This window comes from Alexandromys fortis, unplaced genomic scaffold, assembly GCF_014885135.2.
Source record: "Alexandromys fortis isolate MF-2015 unplaced genomic scaffold, M_Fortis_MF-2015_v1.1 scaffold_45, whole genome shotgun sequence".
Lineage (NCBI taxonomy): Eukaryota > Metazoa > Chordata > Mammalia > Rodentia > Cricetidae > Alexandromys > Alexandromys fortis.
In genome coordinates, this window is record NW_026067926.1 from 6123546 (window position 1) to 6145280 (window position 21735).

Consider the following 21735-nt stretch of genomic DNA (forward strand, 5'->3'; position numbering starts at 1 on the left):
CATACATTTGCTTTTGTCCATTTGTTTACTAAACCAATGCTTTCTCAGTGAAGATCAGGATCCAGGTCCTCAAATCGCCTGCAGACTTGACCGACTAGTTACCAGGCCAGGGAATGTGACTGGAGTTGTCCTGGAGAGACACGGGAACAGAGCAGAGGACCAGACTGGATGTAGAGCTAGGTTCTCCATCCTAGCTTCCTGGCAGAGGTGGTAAAAAGGAAAAGGCTGAGCACGGAACAATCTAGGCAGGGGGAAGATTATGCAAGCATTTGGGGATGAGAAAGAGTTCAGAGAATCTGGCATTGGCTGCAGCAGAGCTGGTACAGCGAAGTCGGAGTAGAAGCAGGAAGTGTAAACAGGGTCAGATCCCCAGGGCATAGTGAGCTAGGAGCGGGGGACAAGACAGGCTGCAGAAACAGAGGCAAGCGAGAAAGCACAGAGAGCAATCTGTAACCAGCACTAAAATCACCCTCTCGCGAGATAGAGACCCGCATTTGGACTGGTCAAGTGAAAGCCAAGAAGACTTGATAGAACCAAGAGGGATTTGAAATGCAGAACGATGAGATGCGGAGCTTCCTGGAATTGAGGCCCGAGGAAGAAAAGAAAGAGTCAAGTCTCCAGCTTGGAAGAGTGGTGAGCAGCACCGCCATCGGCTGAGGTGGATGGTAGACAGAGGGAGAGGAGGGCAGTCAGAAGGGCTGATGGACTCCGACTGCAAGCTGTTGAGTTTGAGGGACCTTGGGTGTCTGTTCCCAAGAGGAGAAGCTCAGAAAGATCTTGGGACTCAGGAGAGTGATCTAAGATGGGACTCAACGTGTGGTGGAATTTGAAAATGAGCTATAGTTTGAATCTAAAATGGTCTTCACTGTCCCCTCTTTCCAGCATTTGTTCCCCAGATGGTGGTGCTCTCTGGGATGCTATAGGGCCCCTAAGAGATGAGGTGCAGTTGGCAGAAGTCCACCACTGGGGGCAGACTATTCAAGGTTGGGTCTGAGTTCACAGCCTCTTTTTCTCTCTACTTCCTGGTCTTTGGTGATGTGAGAAGCCCCTGTCACATGCTCCCATTGCCATAGGCTAAATTATACTGTACTCTCAGCCATGATGGACTGAAGCCCCCTGTTCTGGTTGGTCTTCTGTCAGCTTGATACAGGCCAGTGTTATCAGGGAAGAGGAACCACAATTGAGAAAATACTTCTATGCTATTGGCGGGGAGAGAGACAGTCCATGGTGTTTAAGAGTGAAGCCCCTGGTAGGTCAACTACACCCCAGGGGACACCCATACATCCAAGAATATTTGGACAGTACAAATTGGCCTTGGAGGAAAAAGAAGACATTAGGTAGGGGACAATGGGACTAAACTTTGGAAGACTTGGGTAAGGGGCTGGATATGACCAAGCTTTTAGAGTCTTTTTCACAGTTCTGTGCCTTCTAATGTCTAGGCTAGCCCGCCTATTTTAAGGACTTGAAGGGGAGGCTATACCTATGCTGACTTTGTCCAAAAGCCTTGGCCGTCTCTTTCCATTCTACAATTCAACCCATTTCTTAATATGTCATTGGAAATGGGGTAAACTCTGTGGCTTAAGAATGGCATTCCCTCAAACCCCCTTCCTTCATTCTCTCACACTCCCTGGCACCAGGTGAATAAAGAGGAAGTGCCCTATTGCAATTAGCTCGGAGCAGGCATTAAGCTGGACACCTACTGAGCAAACAAGTCTATTGGGTTTCTGTCTACTTTCCTCTGGGCATTTTTGCTTCCTTCTCACTCGTGTTTGCTCTGTGGGAATGAACATGGCATTGGCTTTATGAGTTTATTGGAGGATTAGATGGGAGAAATCATGATTGCAAGATACTGGCAATGACTGGTGTATGCAACCTTAAGTACATATTGCAACTACTTGCGGAGAACCATTCATGTGGAATAGTACCTTCTGGAAGAGTTTCCATGCAGGTGGCACAAAAGCCCTCCTTTCACCACCCTTACGGTAAATGGCTTATCTTACCTACGTCCAACAGGCCCTAGCGCCTGGGAACTTAGCGCCAGTCCAGCCTCAGCACCAATCATGAAGGGCCACATGAGTGGGGAGTGTCAGTATAAATGAAGCAGACAGCAAGTTCTGTTCCCACACTGGGCAGAAGAGGAAGGAGCCTCTGGGTTCTTCGCTGACGGTTAAGTCCTGCTCCAAGGCCCAGCAAGCTTTCTCTTCACCGGCAGGTGAGTTTTACCCTCTTTACCTACTTGACTTGCCTGGGGTACCTGTAAACTTTCTGAATCCAGAAGTGATTCTGGACCTTAGCCATTGCCAAATGTTCCCCAAATCAGTCAGCTCACAGTCCCAGTCATTGGCTGGCTCTGGGCAGCTTATATAGGATATCTTTTCTCTTCCTACTAAGAAGACGCAGGTCTCTACTTGGGTTAGAGACTCTCAAACGCAGTCCCGGGTGCTCCTCTGACCCTGCTCTCTTGAAATGACTCATGATATGCCATCAGAAACAGGTTTCTAGCTCCAACTGAACATTTTTTAGAGACTGCAAGAAAGCACCTAAAGGTCTCCTTTCAAGGCACAGAAGGATAACTGCCACCTGAAGCTGACGTTTTGTCTGTTATTTACTTGCTTCTTTGCTTTTATTATTCATTCATTAATTATTCTATCATGTAATTTGTTTTTAACTGGGAGTCAGTGTGTGCTATTTTCTGTACCAAGAGAAAAGGGTCTTAGGATTTAATCTAACATAGCTCTATGCTCTTGAAATCCCAGAGGACCTGATGGATATAATTAAGACAGACTGCACTCTTACTTATAGGTACCAGCAGGCATTAGAATCCCTGCCTTTAATTTCTCGAGAGTGTCTATTTCCACCTGCGCTCTAGGACATTCTGCAGCGTTCACCCACCTTTGGCTTGCTCATTAATGGATTTCATCCTGGAAAGCCCTTAATCCCATCCCTCTCCATTTCTGCACATCAGGCCAGAAGTTTGGCTTTTGAAAATCTGGACCTGTTGCCAGGTCCATGCCACGTCCATAGCTGCACAGAGAGGCAGATATGGTTTGGTTTAACATACTCTCGAAACTAAACTTCTTCACCACAAAATGGGAACCATGACAGCAGCTTCCTGTGGAGTAAGGCAGAGACTTAAGTGAGGCAAACCATGCAAAGGGCTTCAAGCAAATTTCATCACATGATAGGTGCTGAGCTGAGTCTCGACCTCACCCCCAGGCACAGCGGTCTGTGGGCCTGACCTGACGGGAGACTTTTCCTTTCCTGTAGTTACATGGAGAGTCTGCAGTCTGCGGTGTGACCTGCAAGCCTCACTTTAAGGGGAAAGATGGTGGGCTGTGACCTGCTGTGGCTGGCTGTGGCCTCCTGCATTCTGATGCTGGCCTCTTCATCTACAACAACACAGCAAGGTGAGTATCTGCTCGCCGGGGGTCACAGACACTCAGAAATACCTAGGGAGTGAGCAGAGGGAGGGAGCAGAAAAGGCCACTCAGTTTGGTTCCAGGAACAGGGAGTTGGGAACAAAGACTTAGAGATAGAGAAAGCAAGGAAAGCAGCAATCTCTTGTAGGCTTAAAGGGCAGGGGAGCCAGTAACCTTAGCTTCTGAAGCCCTTTTCTGAGGGTGATCAGAGAGCACAGACTGGAAGATAAGAAGGTCACCCTGTCACCCCCTTTCTCCTTCCCTATCAAGTTGCTTATCTGTAAAAACAAAGGTACTAGAATTAACAATATTCCTGTCTTCTCTGTCTCTGTCTGTCTGTCTGTCTCTCTCTGTATGTGTGTGTTTGCTGTCTCTCCATCCTCCTGCCTCAGCCTTCGGGATTCTGGGATTAAATCCATAGCTTCTAAAACCCTTAAATGAGGGCAACCCAGACACGTGCAGAAAAAGTCCCCAGCTGGGAGTGCAAATGTGAGGAGCCCTATAATGGGAAGCTGGGAAGAAAACTGAGCTCCAAGAGCTGAGCTCCTACTCCCGTGGGAAAGCACAGGGTGCTCTGGAAATGACCCAAGAATAACAAGGACAATTCCTCTCCTAAGAGCAAACACAGGCATGATCAAGACTGGAAAATAGCCTTTCCCTGCCTTTTTAAAGCAAAGTCTCACTGGCACACATAAGATTGTGAGCCCAAAGAGACGCTTAGGTTGTCATTCTAGGGGTAACTGGCTGCATCCGGGTGTTGTGTGTGGCATTTTACAGTAACCATCTCATTTTATCTTTAAGTATTTACTTCCAAAGAAGCACTCCTCGCCAAAGCGACTCTGGCAGCCTGGAAAGCCCTTCATTTTTTTTAATGGTTGTATATTTACTTATGAATATTAAATAATATAACAATACAACCATCCCTACATTCCTATGTTATCAGAGATATTCTTCCTCTAGATGAAACTTACTTATATATATATTTATAACTGTGTGTATGCGCATGCATGTGTGTGTGTGCACGCGTGTGCACAGCACGCACGTGTGGAATCCAGAGAACAACCTTAGATGCCATTCCTCCAGTACCATCTGCTTTGCTTTTTAAGACAGGGTTTCTCACTTCCGCCACAGCTTAGGTTGACTGGTTGGTGGGCCCCTGAGGACCTGCCTAGTCCCACTTCTCCAGCACTGGGATCAGAAGCTCCTGCTACTGTGCCCAGCTCTTTAAAGCGAGTTCTCCGTGATCAATCTCACATCTTCACGCTATCTCTTCAGTATCCCTTCATTATTTAATTTTCAAAAGGAATCACTGAAAAAGTCTCTATAAGTCAATCACAGGAACAAGATCACAGGTGTACAAATGTCAGGGCCTGAGGTGTGGGAAGGGCATCTGGAAACATTGAACTATTGGGGTGGTTTTGCATTTGAGTCCTAGGAGAGCTTAATCACTTTTCAAGGTCACCAGCCAGCTGATCAGAGTTGACTTGAAATCTCCTCTTCCAGCCTCTGACCATCCCCTTCGTTACTTCTCTGCCTCTTCATACATCGTGGCTCACCCCCTCCCTCAACCCCCAAGTGAAAACTCAGCAGCAGAAATGGCCCTGTTAGATGCGTGGTTTTCAGTGGAGGTGATTTCAGCTTTCTGGGACCATCAGTGATGCCCAGAGTCTTCAGAAGTGGCTACTGGCATTGAGAGGGTAGAGGTCGAGGGTTCTCTGATTCGGTTTTAATGGCAGCTACACAATAGTGAATAACACAGCCAATAATAAACCAGTAATACTAAGCTTGAGATTGAGTGGCCTGATTGATCTGTGGATGCCAATCCGTGCTATTACCTACCGATAGGGAACAGTGCTGTTTTTGTAATACATTAAAGAGTACAACCAATGTTTTAAAATGACTCTCTGTCTCCCCCCTCCCCCCTGTGTGTGTGTCTGTGTTTGCACAGGCATGGGAAAATCCCAAGGGTTATACAACAAATCTGTGCTTACTTCTAGAGATGGGTCCAACTTAGGACAACTTTCATTTTATGACATATTTTGCCAAATCAAGCAATATGATAACATTTGTTTCTGCTTTGTTCACTTCACTAATATCTGGGAATTTTCTCAGGGATCCTGTATGATATATTGAGAATAACAAACATTGACTGAATGGGACACACACAGTGTCCTGCTAGTGGCCCACAGAGAAGCTCTTTGAAACCTTGGGTGGGGCAGTGGGGTTATGTAAGGTGGTGGCTGGGATGTCCTTGTTGCACGCAAAATGCCATGGAAAGTTCTTCCTGGCCTTTCTGCTCCCTGAGTGACAAAGTCTGGCATTAATTACTGCAGTGTGTACCTATTGGCCTCACTGGAATCATTAGGGCATTCAAAGCAGAATGGAGAAGGGATAAAAACCCTGAAGGCTATGGAGTTGCTTAATAAACCTGCACGCTTTCTATTCATCCCAGATTATGGAGGCCCCAGGAACAGTGGCTCTGATGGGCTGGACTGTGGAGCATCTGGCTCCTGCTTTGACCCTTGTCAGAATTACATCACCCTGGATGACCCGTCCAGAAGCACAGAATACACGGAGGTCTCAGATGCGTGTGATGACAATCTCCGGGGCTGGTACCGCTTCGTGGGTGAAGGAGGAGTGAGGATGCCAGAGACCTGTGTGGAAGTATTCCGGTGCGATACCTCTGCTCCCATGTGGCTGAATGGAGCTCACCCTAACCTGGAAGATGGCATTGTCAGCCACACAGCCTGTGCCAACTGGAATGAAAATTGCTGCTTCTGGAGTTCTGAGGTCAAGGTGAAGGCCTGCTCAGAAGAATCAGGAATCTTTCATGTATACAAGTTCCAGGGCACCCCCGAATGCAGTCTGAGATACTGCACAGGTAAGATCCCCTGAATGCAGTCTGAGATACTGCACAGGTAAGATCCCCTGAATGCAGTCTGAGATACTGCACAGGTAAGCAGCAGCTGCAGGACAGGGTGACTTTTAGTGCCGAGGACTCAGAGGATCCAGAAAGGTCCAAGAGGAGACTAAGCAAAGCAGCCACTACTGGGCTCCTGTCAGAAATACACATGGAAACATAATTTGGGAGCTGCCAGGCACAAGCCAGAGATTCACATTTGAGTGTGAGATAGCCTGAATTATAAATGCATATTGCATAATTCCAGGCAAGTTAGAAGACTCAGTAGCTAAAATGTGCTTGCTATACGAGTATGGGGACTGTGGGGACAACCCTCAGCACCCATGTAAAAAGCTGAAGGCAGCCAAGCTCGCCTGTTACCCCAAGACTGAGAATCAGAGACAGGAGTCTGGGGTTTACTAGCTGCCAGTCTCGACCCAGGTTCAATGAGAGACCCTGTCTTAGGGGAATAAGGTGAAGAGGGGCTGAGCAGGACACCTGATGTCCTCCTCTGGCCTCTGTGCATAGGTGAGTGCTCACTCCCACACATCCATGCACAGCACATGCGCACGAGCTCGCGCGCGTGCACCCACACCCACACACGAATCATTTCAAGAACCCAGGCTCATTCAAATTTTACTTTTGTCAAATTTTACTCTTCTTAGAACCTGTTTTCTTATCTGAAACAAAAGGGCAAAACTAACAGCTTGCATTGCTCACAGTGCATCTGTGACCATTCCACTTTAAACATATGGATTCCCTGAATCTTCCTAGTCAGTTCATGAAATGGGGTCTATGTAGTCATTCATATTCACATCTGGAGCACAAAAAAGGTTCAAGAGCTCTCCCTGTGTCATAGAGCTGGGATGCAGAAGAGCCAGGCTTTAAACCCAGGTCCTATAACCCTGGCAACCATGGATTTAAAATCTTTGGCCTGGGAGCTTCAGGGATGTTACTCACTCTGCTGGAAATGGGAATCAAGAAATACGAGTTGGAGGTTTGGCTCTTCTGGCAAGAATCTCATATATTTATAAAGACTGAAGGAATGAGAGAGTTGGCTTGGGAGGACACAGACCCTCCCTGATCTGCATCTTATTCCTCTTCCTCTGTCCCTCTAGAACCTGAAGAAACCACACCTACCCCCGAAATCACCACTACACCCACCCCTTCACCCACCACTGAACCCACCTCTGCACCCACCACTGAACTCACCTCTGTACCCACCACTACACCCACCCCTAAAACCACCCCTGCACCCATCTTTAAAACCACCCCTGTACTCACTTCTAAAACCACTGTTGGACTCACCCTTGAACCCACTGAGTGTGATATCACTTGCCGTCCTGAGGAGAAATGTGTTCTACTCCAAGATGGCTCCTGGACCTGTGTCTGTAATCCGGACCTCAGTGTTTCTGGTGAGTAGCTCCTGGGGCAAAAGGAATGAGACAGGGTCAGGATAAGGCAGGGATCAGTGTCAGGGGCCATGGAACTGACATTGGGGACATCTTGAGATTTAGTTAGGCTACTTGTTACAAAGCCAGTGGGTTTGCAAGGGTGAGAGAGGGTGGGGCCAGATCAGACTTCCAGGTCAGCTGGTGGAACACTGGTGGCAGGGGCATCTGGCTTTGGTTTAGTGTCGAATATAGAACCACTTTGATTTTCCAAGAGCAGCTAAGTCAAGCCTGTATCTGAGATGCTTGGAAGTCTTCAATTGGAGACCTCTTTTTATCAGTGTGAGTGTGACTTCTGTTGGGGTCTCTGACCCCATCTAGTCTACCCTGCAGCTCGATGGGCATGGTCAGCTTGCCAAAAGGCTGAGAAGGAAGACGTTCCTCATTGTTTCCATTCCTCTGTCCAACACCACTGACCTTACTCTTGGCCTCCTAGATCCTCAGAGTTTGCAGCCTGAGCTGGACTGTGGACCTAGTGAGATCAAGGTGAAGCTGGACAAGTGCTTGTTGGGAGGTCTGGGTTTCAAGGAGGAGATCATTACCTTCCTGAATGACCGGAACTGCAGTGAAATCATGCAGAATGAGCCCAACAACTGGGTGTCCGCCACCAGCCCCGTTGGGGCTAATGCCTGTGGGAACATTCTGGAAGTAAGTGATATTCACTCTGCTGTAGTAGCGGGTGGGATCTGGGCTCACGGGAGCATCTTTAGAGCAATGAGATTGTAGGCAAATAGCTTGTCCTCATCGGGCTGCCAGGGTTGTGTGGATTTATACATGTTGGTCCATGTTGAAGAGGTTAGGCTGGGTTTAGCACTTGAGCTTTGTGAGGTCAGCTCTGATCACAATGATCTTCGTTAGGGGTGGTGTGGGAAGAGCAAACATGGCAGGCAGCCCCTGACTCTTCCCCAGGGTTCATCATACAATTTCTAGTGTTTACTCTGGGCTTCCTGTAAATACTGGCACTGCAGGAAAAAGAGTACCCCTTACTCTCTGAGGGGTTGGGGTGTGTGTGTCAGAATCAGGGTGACTGCATGGCTGGGAACACTGACTAAGAACTCAGGCAGATCTGAGTTTGAGATAAACACCTATACTCACCTGCATAAACTCATGTGCTTTCATTTTTTTTTATACCAAAGAACAATGGGACCCATGCCATCTACAGAAACAACCTCTCCTTGGCCACTGATTTCATCATCAGGGACTTCCTCGTCAATGTCAACTTCCAGTGTGCCTACCCACTGGACATGAAGATCAGCCTCCAAACTGCACTTCGGCCCGTTGTGAGGTATGATCACACACACAATCCGTGATGACCACACAGTGCTACCACGCCCACCGCAGGAGCTTCCAATCACTACATTTCTGTATTGAAGCTAAGGACATTGAGAATGATCAAGAAACTCATGACTAGTAAAGATTTTTTTCTATGAAGCAATGCTGTACCATGGATTGGTACTCGAAATGTGCTCAGGAAGCAAAAACTTCAGACAAGCTCATTCACCTTGAGGAAAGGCAGCAAACAACCAATCATATCAACAGTCATAATTGATAATCGTTTGCAAATCAGATAATGCAACATAGGAGAATTATAGGGTACTTCGGGTCAGTAGGTATGGATCCCAGACCTGGTCTTTGTGTGGTAGAGATCGGAAGGGGTCTAGGAGGCTTTCCTGCAGGCTTGAGATTTAAGTCAAGTCTACTTTAGAAGAACGGCACCTATACTCACAAGAAATAGAGTGAAACAACGGTTTGGTGTGATTGGATCCAGGCAAGGCTTTTGTTTGCATTTTGTTTATCACTGCCCCCTTTTCCCAGAACGAAGCTCATTAAACTAGGTTTTATACAACTCTAGAATTGCCAAGGGGTTTTTCTAAACTGTCAGCCAGAAATCCAGGGTGCTTGTCTCATTCCCCGATTGCCTCCTGGGCTCACAGAATTGCAGGATGCGAAGAATTAAGAATGTCAAAGTTCAAAGGTTTTCAGGCTATCTCGTGTTGGAGCCCATGTTCATAAATATGAAAATGAAAGTCATTTATCTTGTTCAGACTGGGTTCGGCTGAAGCTTGTGGGGTGGACACAGGAGACATAAGGCTAAAAATTGTGAGCCTGTAAGAGCTGATCCCAAACCCCATTGCTCAGGTGACAAGATGGTGCTGTGTGCTAACCCGTGTTCCTTGAGTGAGAGTTTGATGTAGCTGCCACACAGGGGGAATGGGTACACATCCTGGAGACAGGCTTGCCAGTCTGTCAAGTTCAGAGCTTAAATGCCAATAAGTAGTCTGTTTCAATGGATTATCAACTAGTTCATTTACAGATCAGAGATACATCATTTTCTCCATAATATTGTCATAGTGTAAGGCTTAATTTAGTTGCTTCTTTCCTGTCAAAGCCTGATGTTTCCACTCTTGTGGTTTTCCTCGTCTCAGTTCCCTGAATATTGATGTGGGCGGGGCAGGAGAGTTCACTGTCAGGATGGCCCTCTTCCGAGACCAGAGCTATACACAACCTTATGAAGGGGCCCAAGTGGAGCTTCAGGTGGAGTCTATGCTCTATGTGGGTGCCATCTTGGATAAAGGAGATGACTCCAGGTTCAAGCTGTTGCTGAGGAACTGCTATGCCACACCCACAAAAGATAAGAATGACCCTGTGAAGTACTTCATCATCAGAGACAGGTATCAGTACACTCTGGGATTAATTGTTTTTGTTTATTTTGTTTTGTTCTTTTCGTAGCTAAGTTTTGGATAAAAACATTGTCTCATCCATTGCTGGCTGAGGTGCAAATTGAGTCACTTTATTTAGAAATAATTTGCCTTTACATATTTTAAGCTTCCTGTTTGATCTTGGAATATTATTCCTGATGTTTTAACCTAAAGTATTAAAACAAACTGGATGAGTGGGGTAAATAAATGCAAATAATTTTCCATTTTTAGTATTCTTGATAATTTCCCCATTATGTTTACTGTTAAAATATAGTTCAATTGAGTAATAATGGACTATTATATAAATGCTTATATTGATTAAAATGAATGTGATATACGAATATTACGGGACAAAATATTCTTGTATGTCATTTAATGATAAAACAAAGGAAATGCCTGCCTGGAGGTTACAATTCAAATATTGATGGTGCTTGGTAAAATTCATGTTTGAGCTCAGCTGTGTGACCAGCTCTGTAATGAGAAGTGCAACACAGTGGTCTCCCTAAGTGCTCATCTCAGTTATATAAAATGGACATGCCTATCTCTGCTTTACAATCAAGGGATGCATGGAGGGTTGGAGGAAAATGGATGGTATGATCACATTTCATTGTATATGTGTATGGAATACTCAAGAATACAGAAAAAAATTAAAAAGGGTATGGAGGAAAAAATCTGGACCATGGAGGCACAATAAGGATGATTAACCAGACCTGAATCACTTACATAGAAATGGGGACTGGAATCTTCTGATTCATCCTAGAAATTGGGCACCCCAAAACTTAAACCATACAAACTTATTGCAGAAAGACAGACTAGAAAAATGAGAGGATGACGGATAGAACCTGGGGCAGAGGGCTCTTTAATGCTCTCCAGTGTGGGGTTAGAAGTTACACCTTTGCCCCTTTTATTCTCCTAGCTGCCCAAATCAACAAGATTCCACCATCAACGTGGAGGAGAATGGGGTGTCCTCAGAAAGCCGGTTCTCAGTACAGATGTTCATGTTTGCTGGAAATTACGACCTAGTTTTCCTGCATTGTGAGGTGAACCTGTGTGACCCCACTAATGAAGAGTGTAAACCAGTGAGTGTCTCTTTGGACTGGTATCCAGTTGGCTGTCTACATTTATTTATTGGAGTCGTGGATGGAAAGAAAGATGAATAAATGCATAATTAGAAGGAAGATAGGGAGGAAGGAAGGAAGGGAGGAGGGAGGGAGAGAGGGAGGGAGGGGGGAAAAGGGGAAGAAGTAGGGAAGGAAGGAAGGAAGGAAGGAAGGAAGGAAGGAAGGAAGGAAGGAAGTTGGTTGAATGGATGGATGGATGCTTGAAGAGGTGGAAAGACAGATGGGTGGGAGGCTGGATATAAGGAAGAGAAGAAAGAAGAAAGAAGGTCTAGGCTGAGCATCCCCAAAGCCTATTTATGAGCAATTATTGTCTCATCATAAGGCAGACCAATTTTCCTTGGCATAACATCTGTCATGAATGATTACGATGTTACAGCTTGAGCATCATTGATTCAAAAATTTCAAACCCAAAATGATCCAAACTCTTCAAGTTTTTGAGGGAAAAGATGAAGCTCAAAGAGTTTCAGATTTTGTAGAAGGTTGGGTTGCAGATCCTCAGATTATAAATGACTAACTTGTAAAGACCGTGAAGTTTCCAAAATCTGAGAAACTCCCAAATGCTGACTACTTCTGGACCTCAGGTTTTCAGTGAGGGGCAAATGTGACCCTGTGGTGAGGCCTTCTCAGTCCCTTCTCTGGGTCAGGCCCTACACTAAAGCGCCTTTATTTTATCTACTTGAGTTCTCGCAATGACTATTTAATCAAGCCTACTATAAATATAAAGAAACTGAGGCTCAGAGAAATCCCTGACACAGCCCCATAGAGGGCTAGATGATACAGGTTAATAGCAAAATTGGAGTGTTCCCCATCTGAGCTGTGACTTCTAAGCCCATACTTTCAAACCTAATGGGCAATGTTTGAATGGCTGATATTCCTTGGGTGCTTACAATGTGTCTATATGTTGCTGTCATACTTCATGTTAATGTTAAAAACCAAATGTGCAGGGCTGGGGAGATTTGAATACTAAAATGCTCGCTATACAAGCTGAAGGACCTGGGTTTGGATCCCCTGCACCCATGAGAAAACTGGGATGCCAGAGTTGTCTGTAACCCAAGTTCTGGGAGGACAGAGACAGGATTCTGGGGTCTCACTAAATCACCAGCCTAACCAAAAGGACAAGCTCTAGGTTCATTGAAAGATCTTGATCAAAAGGAAGATGACAGCAATATAGACAGACACTTGATATCAATCCTTTGCTCCCCACATGCTTGTACACATAAATGAATGCATGAATAACTAGCTAAATAAAACTAGATATGAACTCTTTGATCGTAGATAGATAAAGACATTTGTCCCAATTATACAAGAGAGGATAGAGATGAGAGTCAAACCCAGGTATATTAAAGCTTGACTGTGAATTCTCATGGATGAAAGAAACCATAGCATCAAAAAGAAGGCCATAGGGTGGGTTAACCAAGTGCTTAGGCCATGGGTTCACAGATGTTCATACCCTTGGCAACCTGCATATAGAAACCAGGTATTTACATTCTGATATAACAAGAGTCCTATGTCTCTACAGTCTTGCTCTAGAAGTCAGCTCCGCAGCAGTGGACCAGGCATCAACTTGGCCCAGGTTCTAGACTTAGGACCCATCAGTAGGAAAGGTAAGTATGTGAGTCCTGGTGCAAAGACAGCTGGCCAAGTGTCGATAATTACCTGTGGATGCTTGGGGTCACCAAGGCCAGCCCCCCTCCCCGGGCTTTTCTTCTTTCTCGCTGCACCCATCGCTGTGAATGTGTCTTTCTATGGAGTGGAACTGTCTTGGCATTTATGGCGGCGCCTGTGGAATAGAGGCCGGGTGTAACTCTTGCATTCATCAATATACTTAATCCTCCCACAACTGTGTTCATTTAGTTGTTAGAATCCCAGGCTCGGAGAGATTAACAGACTCGCCTAAGATCACTTGCTTATGAGTGGCAGGAGTTAGAATAAACCCAGATGAGTCTGATTTCACTGCTTTTCCACACAGCTGGCCCAGGGTTCTGTAATTCCTCTCTAGCAGGGTGAATGCGCTTCCAAAATTTAGCCATGATCCTCTGGAGATAGGAAATGGGGGAAACTATGTAACCATTCTCTAACGCTTCATTCATCTCACACAAGTGTATGTAGTACTGTCGTGGTTGTTATTGCCACCTGACTGGAGGAGCAAGAGCCCCTCCTGCCAAGAAAGAAAGAGCTTTCTGCCTTGACGAAATTAAGATGCAGTAATGAATTCTCATCAAATAATAGTATTTTTATCTGCACTCTGTGCTGAACAGCTTTATGTATATCATCAGCCCGGCTGCCCATGGCAACCTCAGGCGGTCACCACGGGTCCCTCTTCTCCCTCTGGGATGAACAGGCTGAGCTGTCTCATGAGGAAGTTCTGCCTTGAGTGGCCCTGCCCTCCCCCACCCCCGCCAAGCTCTCAACTTGGATCCCTGTGCAGTGTCACAGGACAACTTGAGGAGGGGGGATTTGGGGCAAACACACAGGTCTTGTTAGCTATTCATTGCAGTGACTGGATTGCTGGGGAAAGGACTAAAGAGGAACGACCTATTTGGGCTCACAATTTCAGAGGTTTTGTTCTATAGTGACTTGCCTCCATGTTTTGAGGCCTCTAGCCAGGCAGAAGGTCACAGAGGAAGAATGAGGTGGAACAAAGCTGTTTGATTCATTGCAGTCGGGGAAGGAAAGAGGAGGGAGGGAGTAGGGAGGGAGAAGAAGGGAATCCATGGAGCTCTCCCCATTTCCCCTTTAGTCCAGGCTGTAGAATAGTTACATGCACATTCAGGGAAGTCTTTTATTCCTTGAGCTGATAGGTGGAAAATCCTTCACAGACACACCGGAACTTTGTCACCTCCTAGGCACCTCTCAACCCTTTCTAGCTGATGGTGGGAAGTGACTGTCATGCTGAAGCTGCAATCCCAACTCTGACACTGTCTGAAAAAAATCAACTTAGCGAGTTCCTTGACATCACCGAGCCTCTGTTATCCCCCAGCCAAATGGGAGGTGAAGAGACTTTCTTCGTAAACCTGTTAGGAAGATTAGACAGAAGCTGCATGGAATGTTCTTAGATATGCGCCTGCCAAGTCACCGAGGCCTCCACAGTGCGGATTGCCAGTGGGGGTGGTGATCTGGCCCAGGAGGGCTGGGAGCAAGACTGTAGCCATCAGAGGATGCCCAAGGAGACCCTCAACTTCTGCTCTTGCCCACAGGTGCTCAGACTCTCGAGACCTCAAGTGGGACTCCCAGCACTGCAGGTACATGGCTTCCTTATCTCATAACATCTCATAGTACTGTTGAGTCTCTTTCCTTCCATCCTCCAACCCTCTGGACATCAATGTGCCCCTTTCAGTGTGCCAGGCCCTGTACTGGGGTCCTGACTCGGGAAATGATGCTAACCCAAGGGTGGTTCTGTAATCTAGCAGAGGAGACACTTGCTTAGCAGCAAGTATTTTCCAAGTGTTACCCTGTGCTAGGAACTGTTCTAGAAACTGATAATGCATTGCTGATCAAGACAGGCCAGGGGTCTACCCTCGTAGAACTTATGTTCCAGGATGATAACTAGACAATAAAAAGCAAAAAAAAAATAATTAGAAATAAAAGATGGGTAGTATTATAGGAAGCTATAGGCATAAGTAATAAAGTCTTAAATCAGAGAGAAGTTTATTTCTCTAACACATAAATGAAATCTTTGGGTAAGAAAATCCATGATCGAGTCATCAAAGATTCAAGCTTCTTCCAGCTTACTCTTTCAGGTGTGGCCATCATTTTTTTTTCCAGACAGAGTTTCTCTGTAGCTTTAGAGCCTGTCCTAGAAGTAGCTCTTGTAGACCAGGCTGGCCACGAACTCACAGAGATCTGCCTGCCTCTACCTCTATAGTGCTGGGATTAATGCACCACCACTGCCCGGCCTGTGGCCATCATTTTTATGGTCCAAGATAATATCCAGGCTTGAAGAGAAAGAACATGAAGGAAATCAATGAGCATTATGATTCTGGCAGTTGGCATCTCACACCTTCATTTATATCTCATTGTTTATTATCTAACTATGTGGCTACACCTGGCTCAAATGAACATGGAAAATGGAATCTTTGTTTTGGATGGTCATTTGTCCAAACAATGTTTGATGGTGTAGTGATCTAAATAGGAAGATAGGGTAGTCAGAAGTGTTAGAAGAAATAATATTTGACCAAGAGAGCAAATGTCTCTAGATTAGGAACTACGAGATGAGTGGAACCCTCCAGGCAGAGGCAACAAGAGCTGACTAAATAAGTAAGACAAGGCATGGGCTCTTAAGTGTCAAGTGGGTGGACAGAGTCTGAGCGCATAGGGACCTAATTAACCATACCAGACATGGTTAAGAGAGTTTCACACGGCACAGATATGCCTGAGTGGGTGTTGATGAATGACTTAGAATTTAAGACCAGAGACATTGAAGAATATGTTTTGGATACTATGGAAAATACATTTTTCTCTATCCTCTGAAAGATAGATATTAGTGAACCCAGATGGGAAAAGATTCTTTTTGTATTCAAAGCCTCAACTTTGCAGCAGTCTAAGTATTTCCCAAATAAGTACAGCTCAGTGGTAACTTCAGATGGCATTCAGGAAAGAAAGACCCATTGTGTGAAATGTTTATGGCACAGAATAAAAGCCCCTAGAAGTCAGGGACCTCACGTCTCTTTCATTTCCACCACTCCTTCAGGTTAGCATCTTGCTCAGAACTTCCCAGGTGGGCTGCAGACATTGGACCCTTCTAGGGGAGGGGAATGGAGCCTGCTGAGAGGGAACAGCCACCACAAGAGGGCTCTGTGCTTCCCATAGTTTGCAATCACTCAGAATCACTTCTGAGGCTTCAGGATTAACTATCAAAAGTCTAAGTCTTAGTGTAAAAACTGTCATACATTTGTGTTCCTGAGACTCACACTCCCTTCCTCACACTCTAGGGCATCATCAAGTGACTTTCAAATTGCTGGGGATGGGGGACACTGTAATTTGGCAGTGGTCTCAAAGGGGTCGACATGTTTATACAAGACAACTGTCATTCAATATTCCCCCTCCTTAACACTGAGCATTAAATAGTGTGCAGAAGACGCACACACATGCAGACACGTGCACATGCACACATGTGCACACACGCACACACACGCACACAAATCCTAGATATCACAGTTTAATTTTCAAAACCATCATTCACACAATACTTACCACATTCTAGACGCATATTTTATATTTTATCTTATTGAAGCATTATTTATTGAACCTAAAACCACACATTTGCCATGCAAACATGTTGCCACTGAACTATAGCTCTCAGTCCACACATGATATTCCAAATGCTTGATATAAATTGATTCACTTAAACCTTATGAAATCTGATAAATCAATAGGTATGATTAATAGTTACCTTTTGTACATAAGGGCATTTGGGGCACCGAGAAGGGTAATGCCTTATTCAGGTCTACCCAGGTAGTTACAGAGCTAAGATTCCTAGCTAGAAAGTCAAGCCTCAGAGAGAGCACATTCTAATCCTTCCTGCCTCTGCATTATTAGTCACTGTAAGTAATGCTAGTGCTCTAACCAATAACCCTAAATCTATGACTTTGTGCTAGGGGATACAGTTCTGACTTAGGAAGTCCTTAGAAAGCCAGGCTCCTCCTACCCTCTGGTAATTCCTGGCCACATCAATGTGTTCCGTGAGTCAGATCTCGGACACTTGGCAAATGAGAGAGCATGAGGGAGGCTCTCAAGTCCTACAAATGGAATTTAAAACTTCCATCCTTATTTCACTGACGAGATCTAATCAGATGGTACCACCTATCTTCAAAGGAGGCCGAGAAGAACTGCCCGGAAGAAAATGGGAAAAGCAGTTGTTGTCCCAACCAAATCTAGGGCGATGTTGCTTTTCCCTTCCACAGCAAGTGACAGGGAGGCCAGCTGGCATTGGCCGCTAAGCTCCAAAGCTCAACACTTGACTCATGTCCCTTGTGTTTCAGGGTTCCTGATGGCCTGGCCCATGCTCTTCCTGCCTGTCTTCCTGCCTTGGCTGTTCTGAGAGGCCAGCTGGGCATCTGGCTGAGAAGCTCATGTTCTTCCCTCTGGCAATGGCTTTCATCCAGCCTTCTTCAGTAGAGCTGGATCCCTCTGTGTATCATGTGGACAGCCCTAGTTCAAGGCTAGGCTGGGTTTGGAGAAAGGGAAGAGCATGCTCCGTTATGTTCCTCTTTTTCTCGTGTTGAGACCCTGCCAGTTTGTCCTAGGCCAGCTTGCTCACTCATTAGTGGGGCTTGGAAAGAGAACCCAGACCCGCTTGGTTTCTCTTTGATGCTAGTAATTAGTGGAAATGCAATGCATATTAGAACTCCTGGATAGAGGTGTCCTGTGAGTGGGTAGGAAATCCATGGTTCTTCCTAAATGTCTCGTGTCCTAAAAGCTGGTGAATTGAAACCCATTGACCCTGGCATTCATTCTCTCTGCTGTGTTTCATTCTGGCAACAGTCACGTGGGAACATGCAGTTGTGAGAAGGGGAGTGAGGACTCTCAAAGGGGAGACTAGTCCCACCACTCACCTATGCCCTCCACCACTATAATGGTACCTAGAACTGCACACATCTCTACACCTGGGGCCCAGCTGCTGGAGGAACAGCTTTTTTTTTTTTTTATGCAGAACTGTCATTACCATGGAGAACAGCCCTTGCTGTTAACATTGTGGTGTGCTTGCTCTGGAGGACTAAGCAGGGGAAGGCAGACTGAAAATGATACATCAATGCTGTTGTGGGACTCTAGCCACAAAACCTAGAAGATAGGTGATTTCCCATCCTGAAGACTTTTAACTAATTATCCCAAAACACTTTACAAAGACTTGACCAATGAGGAATGCTTCCTTTCCTCACAGATACACATGAGGCTTCTCCAAGCTGACTTCTGGAAGAACAGTAGAAGCCAGAGTCAGAGCCTGGGTGCTAGGCATGCCTGTCTGCTAAGAGTTTCCACTGCACAGCCTTGTTCAGGCAGGATATGGGTTCCAAAACACAGAGACTTACTCCAACTAACTCAGGCAAAAGGGGGAATAATTGTAGGTATATCAGTCTACTCTGACTAATTTATGATTTCTAGAGATTGTATTAAATAATGTGATAATATCAAAGCAAGAAGGCCAGGGGCGAGGAGTACATCCTAGTTGCACACACACTAAGAATCAGCGTGCAGAAGCCATGATGCACCCCAGTTTGTCCATCTTTCCATCCATCAGTCTTCCTGAAGCTGCATAGCTGGTACATCTACTTAATATCTGTTGCAAGGAACCGCTTGTTTGTCCTGGCCGCCCAGAACCAAAATAATCACATAGAAACTTCATTAGTTAAAACACTGCTTGGCCCATTAGCTCTAGCTTCTTATTGGCTAACTCTTACATCTTAATTTAACCCATTTCTATTAATATGTATATCACCAGGAGGTTGTGGCCTACCAGCAAAGTTTCAGCACATCTCTGGTGGCAGATCCTTGGCATCTGTCTGAATCTGCCTCCTTTCTCACAGCCTGCCATTTAGTTTTCCCCGCCTACCTAAGTTGTGCCCTATCAACAGGCCAAGGCAGTTTCTTTATTCATTAATGGTACTCAAGCTTATAGAGGAAAATCCTGCATCAATTATCTTTGGATGTCTCCTGCACTTCAGTTGCACATACCTTCCTAGTTCAAAGAGTGGCAGCAATGGTCTAGCATGCTGCTGTCCCCCACTCACGCTGCCTTAGGATGATCCAGTTTGCTGTTTGAATGAGGGTGTTTCCTAGCTCCCCACAACTGAGACTGGGTAAGTGGGACCAACCAACATGAAGTAGCTAATGAGACTAACCTCGTGGGTGGGTCTAAATAAACGAGTCTGTTTCTTCAACATCCCACAGGTCATGAGGAGAGCACCTTCTGTTTCTCTGAAATCTTTAAGGTCCCTGTCTACTGCATTCCAAAGGCGGTGATATGGTATAGGAACTGGCCTACTGCAGAGGTCTGGACATCTCAAACGTCTCCCCTTTCTATGGCCCACTTTCTCTTTTCAGCAGAATGAAGGGTTTGGGGCCAGAACAAGATTCTTAAATCTTTTAAATGGTACAGTTCTTCTTTTAAGTGTAATTCTATATGAACGCTAATAGTTTCAGATGAAAGCAAACAGACTCCTGTTGCTGTTAGGTAGGAGGCTTATCTCTTCCATCTGTGACTTCCTTTTCATCAGGACCTCACAGCAAACACAAACTAACACATAAAGCTACCAGGAGCAAAACACTATGGCTTCCTGGGAAGTAGGAACTTGAGTATCTCCTCCAAAGGAAGTCAACAGAATTCCACCCAACTAGAGCCAAACTTGGATGTACAATACCTGCTGTCTATAAGCCTGTTGGTATCTATCTGTCTATTATCTGTCTAGCCCTCTATCTCATCTACTTATCAACTTATTTAGCCACCTATGTGTCATAAAGCTAGCTAGGTAATGAGTTGTACTGCTTTTTACTCTTCCTACAAATGAACATGCTATTTGAGCAATAGTCTCTGACTCGTCCCTCCCCTTTGTTCGTATATACATTTTGTCAATACCAAATTTAGCAGTACCAAATATCTGCTTAATCTCAGGCCTGGGCTCTAGCTAAGATAATACATGAAACACAGTTCTTTCCCTCAGATTGGTTCTGACAGAACATTCTTAAGAATATCACACTCAAATACATGTATGCCCGCCCTTGGTTGCCAGTCCTGTGCACCTCAATGCTTCTGTCTATACTAACATACAAAGTCTAATAGATATGCATGCTAAGGTTGTTATGGTATGTGCCCAAGGCCCTATCTTTACATGCAGAAAGTCTCACTTAAACCCTCTAGATCAGCCACTTACATATTTATTACTAGCATGAATAACTTTATAATGATCAATATTTTATGCATTATGGGCATCCTACCTTCACATTAAATACCAAAGAATAAAAAATTATTCTGTCCAATTTAAAGATGAGTTAAAGATATGAGGGGGGTATAGATTTTAAATATTGAGGTCAGGCCTCATGCCCAGGTAGGCAGACTTTGGAGCACATACTCTTAAACTCTATGTTCTGCCTCCATTAATCAGTACACACACAATAGCACAGGTTCATGTGACATATCTACATATTTCATCATAGATGCATGTGCCAATAGAAAATGTGTGCATGTGTATGTGTTTGCTGACACACGTGAACAGATATATGAATTAACAAACAGAAGCATGCATACAGGTGTTGATATTCAATGCTAGCATACATATTATCATATGCATTGCTCTGTGTACAAATACATACACAGACATATACCATACAGAGAAACTCACAGCTGATCCTCATGGATGAATGTATACTTAGACACACATACACACACACACACACACATACACACCCCACCTATGAGACACAGGGACAACATTCTATATTCAAGCTTGTGAGCTAGGCTAACTCCAGCCACGTGTTCTTTCCCAAGAGCTTTCTTCTTCCTCCTTGACTCCAAATGTTGCCCAATGAGACACTGAATAAGAAAATGTCTAATCCAGGATGTCAGAGTGTCTACTGTGTTTTGGGTTAATGTGCTCCATTTCCAGCTTCTGGGAGCCCTGTAGTAGAAGGATGGCCGGAATAACAAGAAAAAACTGACTCATATTCACAAGAACTGACAGTCCCAATGGAGCCTTATAGCTGGTGGATGATACCAGGACACAGGACACATGGCACAGGGCACCAGGCACAGGACACAGACAAGGGTACAGGGAAGTCTTAGCCTCTGGGGGTTCAGAGTTTCCTTAGCAAAACAGGGCATACAGATTACAGGCAGACAAATCTAAGTGAAACTGAGACGAACTTGTTCATCTTGGGGAGGAGGAACATTCTCTGTCCCCGTGAGCCTAGTCCTTCCATTCTGTAGATGGGAACTAAGGTTCAGAAGAGAAGTGGTGTGTCCGTTCTTATCCCTTATAAAATGTGCATGACAGGGGGCACAGAAAAGAAGCCTGGGCAGAGATACAGTTGGTGTCCTGGAGAAGATGTGGAATCAGGGACTCCGAGCACCAGTTGCACCCAGTCCACTCCATTTCATAGTTCCCCCTTATTCTTCCCTCTCCCCAGCTGCTTCCTCCTGTGAAGAGCAGGAAT

General features: G+C 45.3%; 1 protein-coding gene across 2 annotated transcripts; it reads left to right on the forward strand.

Annotated features, from left to right (window-relative positions):
- Window positions 1–1883: 1883 nt before the first annotated feature.
- On the forward strand, window positions 1884–19947 carry Gp2 (glycoprotein 2). 2 transcript variants are annotated; one of them, XM_050143219.1, is made up of 11 exons: window positions 1884–2212; window positions 3268–3407; window positions 5872–6300; window positions 7437–7733; window positions 8206–8417; window positions 8906–9054; window positions 10196–10441; window positions 11385–11547; window positions 13109–13193; window positions 14787–14831; window positions 17571–19947. In XM_050143219.1, exons 2-11 carry the CDS (start codon window positions 3326–3328, stop codon window positions 17627–17629), a joined length of 1767 nt encoding a protein of 588 aa, XP_049999176.1. In that variant the 5' UTR covers window positions 1884–2212; window positions 3268–3325; the 3' UTR covers window positions 17630–19947. The 2 variants fall into 2 exon arrangements, with proteins under 2 accessions (XP_049999176.1, XP_049999177.1); XM_050143220.1 differs by having other exon boundaries at window positions 1884–2166.
- The last annotated feature ends 1788 nt before the right edge of the window (window positions 19948–21735 follow it).

What these genes read in the sequence shown, in the direction of transcription:
- Gp2 (XM_050143219.1), top strand. Translation starts at nt 3,326, where the DNA reads ATGGTGGGCTGTGACCTGCTGTGGCTGGCTGTGGCCTCCTGCATTCTG. An exon ending in CAGTCTGAGATACTGCACAG is followed by an intron (nt 6,301 to 7,436) that starts GTAAGATCCCCT and finishes CTGTCCCTCTAG; the next exon opens with AACCTGAAGAAACCACACCT. An exon ending in GCACTTCGGCCCGTTGTGAG is followed by an intron (nt 9,055 to 10,195) that starts GTATGATCACAC and finishes TCCTCGTCTCAG; the next exon opens with TTCCCTGAATATTGATGTGG.